At 57.4% G+C, this 6,635-nt stretch overlaps 1 protein-coding gene across 1 annotated transcript; it reads left to right on the top strand.

Annotated features, from left to right (window-relative positions):
* The first annotated feature begins 362 nt into the window (after window positions 1–362).
* On the top strand, window positions 363–4,737 carry LOC139242831 (uncharacterized). Its single transcript, XM_070870515.1, has 3 exons — window positions 363–537; window positions 2,590–3,171; window positions 4,172–4,737. The coding sequence occupies exons 1-3, from the start codon at window positions 363–365 to the stop codon at window positions 4,735–4,737; spliced, it is 1,323 nt and encodes a 440-aa protein (XP_070726616.1).
* Window positions 4,738–6,635: the final 1,898 nt, after the last annotated feature.

Genomic DNA, 6,635 nt, shown 5'->3' with positions numbered 1-6,635 from the left:
CTCCTCAACTGTACCCTGCCCCAACCGAACCGAATGCGTATGGAACTGAACTGAACCTGGAACCAACCGTACCGAACCCAGCCCAATACGAACCCGCACACAACTGAACTAAACCCAGCCCCAACCGCACCAAAACTGGCTTAACCGAACCCAGCCCCGACCGAACCGAACCGTACCCGTGCCCAACCGAAGCAAACACGTCCGCAACGAACCCGTCCCCAACGAAACACGGCCCCAACAGAACTCGGCACCAAACGAACCCGGCCCCAACCGAACCGAAACTGTCCTTAACCCAAACAAACCGAAGCCATCCCCAACTGAACCGAACCCGGCCCTAACCGAACCCGGCCCCAACAAAACTGATGCAAAGCTTTAACCAACAGAACCCGGCACCAAACCAACGAACCGAATTGAACCCGTTCCGAACTCAACAGAACTTGCCCCAACCCAATCAAATCCGGCTTCAACTGTACCGAACCCGGCCAGATCCGAAGCCGTTCCCAACCGAAACTGGCCGCAACCGATCCGAACCCAGCCGCAATTTTACCGAACTAGACCCCAACCGAACCGAACCAAGCTCCAACTGAATCAAACAGAAACTGGCCCCAACTGAAGCGAAGCCGGCCCCAACCGAACCAAATCTGGACCCAACCGAACCGACGACGGCCCCAAGCGAACACCTCCTCAACCGATACGAACCCGGCCCCAACCGAAGCGAATCGGACCTCAACCGAACCGAACCCGACAAAATCCGACCCCAACCAAGCCCGAACTGATCACAACACGACCCCAACCGAACCGAAACCGGCCCCTACCAAACTGCAACCAGCCCCAAACAAACAGAAATCGCCCCAACCGAACCGAACACAGACCCTACCGAACCAAACACGGTCCCCACCGAACCGAACCCGGCCTCAACCGAAGCAAACCCCAACCGATCTCGGCTGCAACTGAACCGAAAAAGGCCCCAACTAAAAATGGCACCAAGCAACCCGAACCCAGCCCCAAATGTAACGAACCCGGCACCAACCGACCCGAACCGAACTCAGCCCCAACTGAGATGTGCTGATGCTGGCCCCAAGTTCAGCGAAGCAGGCCCCGACCAAAGCAAACCCGGCACCAACCGAAACGAAAAGAAACTGTACCCAACCGAACCGAACCCGGCACCAACCGAAGCGAAACCGGCGCCAACCGAACCAAACGCCCCCCAACCTAACCAAACTCGGCCACAACTAAACCGAAAGTAGCCCCAATTAAACCGAAATCGTTCCAGGCCAAACCGACCCCGGACCCAACCGAAATGAACATTGTTGCAATTGAACCGGACCCCGCCCTAACTGAACGAAACCCTGGCCCAACCAAACACGGCCTCAACCAAAGCGAAGCCGGATCCATCCGAACCGAACCCTTTCCAAACTGAAACGAACTTGGCACCAGCTGTACCGAACCAAGTCCCAACTGAACGCGGCCCCAACCGAACCAAATCTAATCACAGCCGAACCGAACCTGGCCCCAACTGAACGAACCGAACCCAGCGCCAACCGAACTGAACCGAACACGGCCGCAACAGAACAGAACCGAACCCGTCCCCAACGAATCCGTCCCTAACTGAACCCGGCCCCAACCGAAGGGAACCGTTCGGGAACTGAACTGGACCTGGAACCAACTGTACTGAACTCAGCACTAACCGAACCCGACCCCAACCGTACCAAACCCACCCCATCCGAACCGAACCTGGCCCCAACCGAATCCAGCCCCAACCAAACCGAACCGAACCCGGGCCTAACAGTACCGAACACATCCACAACGAGCGCGTCTCCAACTGAACCCGACCCCAACCGATCCGAACCTCGCCCCAACAGAACCGATCCGAACCTGGGGCCAAGCAAACCGAACCCGTTCGCAACGAAACCATCAGCAACTGAACCCGGACCAAACATAACACGGCCTAAACCGAACCCGGCCCCCACCGAACCGAATCCGGCCTCAACCCAAACGAACCGAAACCATCCCCAACTGAATCAGACCCGGCCCCAACCGAACATGGCCCCAACAATACCGAAGCGAAACTTTACTCAACAGAACGCGGCCCCAACCCAACGAACCGAAATGAACCCATCCTGAAGTCAACCGAACTTGTCCCAAGCGACTGAAACCCAGCCGCAACTAAACCGAACCCGGCCAGATCCGAACCTGGTCCCAACTTAAACTGGCCGCAACCGAACCGCATCAAGCCCCAAATTAACCGAATTTGGCCCCAACTGAACGGAACCGAAACAAGCACCAACTGAAGCTAACAGAAACTGGACCCAACCGAAGCGAAGCTGGAGCCAACCGAACCAAACCAGGCCCCAACCTAACCGACGGCGGTCCCAACCAAAACCCTCCCCAACCGATACGAACCTGGCCCCAACCGTAGCGAATCGGGCCCCAACTGAACCGAACCCGACCAATACTGAACCGAACCAGGCCACAACTGAATCGGACACGGCCTGAAACGAACCGAACCCGGCCCAAACCGAATCGAAACCGGACCCTAACAAACTGCAACCGGCCACAAACAAACATAAATCGTCCCCAACCGAACAGAACACAGAACCAACAGAACTGAACACGGCCCCCAACCGAACCGAACCCCGCGCCAAGCCAACAGAACAGCACCCGACCCCAACCGAAACCGGCACCAACCGAACCGAAACCGGCCCAAACTTAACCGAAACCGTCCCCAACCGAAAATTGCACCACCCAATCCGAGCCCAGCCCCAAATGTAACGAACCCGGCACCAACTGAACCACACAGCACCCAGCCCCAACTGAGCGGAGCTGAAACTGGCCCCAACCGAAGCGAAGCCGGCCCGGCCCAATACAAACCCGGCTACAACCGACCTCAACAGAAACTGGACCCAACCGATCGGAAACCGGCCCCAACCGAACCGAACCCGGGCCTAACCCAACTGAAACGAACCCAGTCCCAACCGAACCCGGCCCCAAACGAACAGAACCCGGCCTCAAACGAAGCAAATCCGGCCCCAAACTATGCACTCCTCGACCGAAACAAACACGTTCCGAACGAAACCGAAACTGGCACCAACCCTACCGAACACGACCCGAATCGAACAGAATCCGGCCCCAACCGAAGCAAACATGGTCACAACAGAACTGAACCCGACGGCAACTGAACCGAACCTGGCCCCAACCAAACACGGTAGCAACCAAACCGAAGCCAGATCCAACAGAACCGAACCCGTCCCAAACTGAACCGAACCAGGCACCAACAGTACCGAACGAATTCCCAACGGAACCCAACCCCAAACGAACCAAATCCAGCCCCATCAGAACCGAACCTTGCCCCAAAAGAATGAACCGACCCCAGCGCCAACGAACTCATCCGAACACGGCCCCAACCGAAACGAACCGAAACGTCCCCAACGAATCCGTCCCCAAGTGATTCCGGCCCCAACCGAACCAAACCCGTCGCAAACTGAACCGCACCTGGCACCAACCATAGCAAAACAAGTCCCAACCGAACCCGGCCCAAACCGAACCAAATCCAGCCCCATCCGAACCGAACCTGGCCCCAACCGAATGAACTGAACCCATCCCAAAGCGAACTGAACCAAACCCAGCCCCAACCGAACCGAACCCTTCTGCAACGAACCCGACCCCAACTGAACACGGCCCCAACCTTACTCTGCCAAAATCGAACCCGGTTGGAAAAGAAACTGGCCCCAATCGAACCAGGCTGCAAGCTAACCGAACCCGGCCCCAATTGAAACAAACACGGCACAAACCAACCCGGCTCGAACTGAACCGAAAACTTCCCAATCGAACCTGGCCCCAAACGTACCGAACCGGGTCCCAACCAAACCCGGACTCAACAGAACTGAACCCGCCCAGAACTGAACTGAACCAGTCCCCAAACGAACAGAATGCGGCGCCAACCGAACCGAACACGAAACCAACCGAACATAACATGGCCCCAACCGATTCGAACACGGACCCAACCAAACTGAACCCAGCACCAATCGAACCGAACAGAACCCGCCCAATCCGAACCGAACGCGGTCCCATCCGAACCGAACCCAGCCCCATATATTCCGAATTGGGCCCAAACCGAACCGAAAAGAACCAAGCCCCAACTGAACCGAACAGAAACTGGCCCCAACCGAAGCGAAGCTGGCCGTAACCGGACGAAACCTGGTCCCAACCGAAGCGAATCCGACCCCCACGATACCGAAACCGGCCTCTACGAAACTGAAACCTGCTCCAACCGAACCGATCTCTCCCCCACCGAACCGAACTCGGCCCCAACTGAAGCGCACCCAGTCCCATCTGAACCGAACCCGGCCCCAACGGAACCGGACCTGGTCCCAACCAAACCGAACCCGGGCACAACCGTACCGAAAGCGGCCCCAACCGAACCAAACCCGGCCACAACCGAACCGAAAGCGGCACCAACCAAACCGAACTCATCACCACCCAAACCGGACCCGACCCCAACCGAAGCGAACATGGTCGCAACAGAACCGAACAGGGCCCCAACTGAACCGAACCTGCCCCATCCAAACACCGCCGCATCCAACCGAATCGAACCCTTTCCAAACTGAATCGAATCTGGCACCAAACGTAACCAACCAAAAACAAACCGAACCCGGCCCCAAGCGAACCAAATCCAGCAAGAACCCAACCGAGCCTGGCGCCAAGAGAACGAACCGAACCCAGCGGCAACCTCACTGATCCGAACACGGCCCCAACCGAAACGAATCGAACCGTCCACAAGTAAATCCGTCCCCAACTGAACCCGGACCCAACGAAACCGAACCCGTCCGGAACTGAACCGAACCTGGGACCAATCGTACCGAAACCAGCCTCAACCGAACCCGCCCCCACCTGAAATTAACCCAGCCCGAAGAGAACCGAACAGAACCTGGGCCCAACCGATCCAAACCCGTCCGCAATGAACCCGTCCCCAAATGAAGCAAACCCCAACATAACTTGGCCCCAACCGAACCCGGCCCCAACTGAACAGAAACCGGCCCCAACCCAACGAACCGAATTGAACCCATCCCGAACTCAACCAAACTGCCTGCAACCGATTCAAACCCGGCCGCAACTGAACCGAACCCGGCCAGATCCGAACCCGGTGCCTACAAAAACTGACCGTAAGCGAACCGAACCCAGCCCCAAATTTATCGAACCAAGCTCCAACCGAACCGTACCGAGCCAAGCCCCAACTGAACCGAACTGAAACTGGCCCCAACCGAATCGAAGCCAACCCCAACCGAAACAAACCTGGCCCCAACCGAACCAATGCCGGCCACAAACGAACCATTCCACAACCAATACGAAGCCGGTCCCAACCGAAGCGAATCGGGCGCCAACCGAATCGAAGCCGACCACAACCGAACCGAACCCGGCCCAGACCAAACGGCAACTGGCCCCAACCAAACAGAAATCGTCCCCAACCAAACCAAACCCAGGCCCAACCGAACCGAACATCGCCTCCACCGAACAGAACCCGGCTCCAACCCAACTCAAAGGAACTTGTCCCCAACCGAACCCGGTCCCAACCGAATCGAAACCGCCCCAACCAAACTGCAACAGGCCCCAACCAAACAGAAATCGTCCCCAAACGAACCGAACCCAGAACAGCCAAATCGAACATGGCCCACACCAAACCGAATCCGGACACAAATCTAACGAACCCGGCCCCAACCGCACCGAACCGAACCCAGCCCCAACTGAGCCGAGCTGAAACTGGCCCCAACCGAAGCGAAGCCGGCCCGACCAAACCGAACGCGGCCCCAACCGAACTGAACAGAAACGGAACCCAACCGAACAGAACACGGACCCAACCGAAGCGAATCCGGCGCCAACCGAACCGAACCCGGCCCCAACAGAACTGAACCCGATCCCAACCGAACCGAATCCAGCCGCAACCGAAGCGAAAGCGGCCCAAACAAACCGAACTCGACCCCAAACAAACCAGACCCGACCTCAATCGAAGCGAGCATGCTCGCAACTGAACCGAACCCGGCCGCCACTGAACCGAACCTGGCCCCAACCAAACACGGCCGCATCCAAACCGAAGCCGGATCCAACCGAATCGATCTCTTTCCAAACTGAATCGAACCTGGCAGAAAACATACCGAACCAAGACCTAAGCGAACCCGGCCACAACCGAACCAAATCCAGCAAGAACCGAACCGAACCTGGCCCCAACAGAACGAACCGAACCCAGCGGCAACCGAACTGAACCGAAAACAGCCCCAACCGAACCGAATCTAACCCGTCGCCAACGAATTCGTCCCGAACTGAACCCGACCCCAACGAAACCGAACCCGTCCGGAACTGAACCGAACCTGGGTTCAACCGTGCCGAACCCAGCCTCAACCGAACCCGATCCCAACTGAAACAAACCCAGCTCCAACCAACCCGAACCTAGCCCCAACCGAACCCAGTCCCAACCTAAACAAACCCAACCTGGGTCCAACCGAACCAAACCTGTCTGCAAGGATCGCATCCACAACTGAACCAAGCCTCAACATAACTTGGCCCCAAACGAACCCAACACCAACCGAACCGAACCCGGCCTCAACCCAAACGAAACGAAAGCATCATCAACTGAATCGAAC

The sequence above is a fragment of the Pristiophorus japonicus genome, unplaced genomic scaffold (assembly GCF_044704955.1).
Source record: "Pristiophorus japonicus isolate sPriJap1 unplaced genomic scaffold, sPriJap1.hap1 HAP1_SCAFFOLD_149, whole genome shotgun sequence".
Lineage (NCBI taxonomy): Eukaryota > Metazoa > Chordata > Chondrichthyes > Pristiophoridae > Pristiophorus > Pristiophorus japonicus.
Note: the sequence above shows the minus strand (reverse complement) of the source record. Positions and strands in the feature narration are given on the sequence as shown.

What these genes read in the sequence shown, in the direction of transcription:
- LOC139242831 (XM_070870515.1), top strand. Translation starts at nt 363, where the DNA reads ATGCAAAGCTTTAACCAACAGAACCCGGCACCAAACCAACGAACCGAA. An exon ending in CAACCGATCCGAACCCAGCC is followed by an intron (nt 538 to 2,589) that starts GCAATTTTACCG and finishes CCAACCGAACAG; the next exon opens with AACACAGAACCAACAGAACT. An exon ending in CAACAGAACTGAACCCGACG is followed by an intron (nt 3,172 to 4,171) that starts GCAACTGAACCG and finishes CCCCAACCGAAG; the next exon opens with CGAAGCTGGCCGTAACCGGA.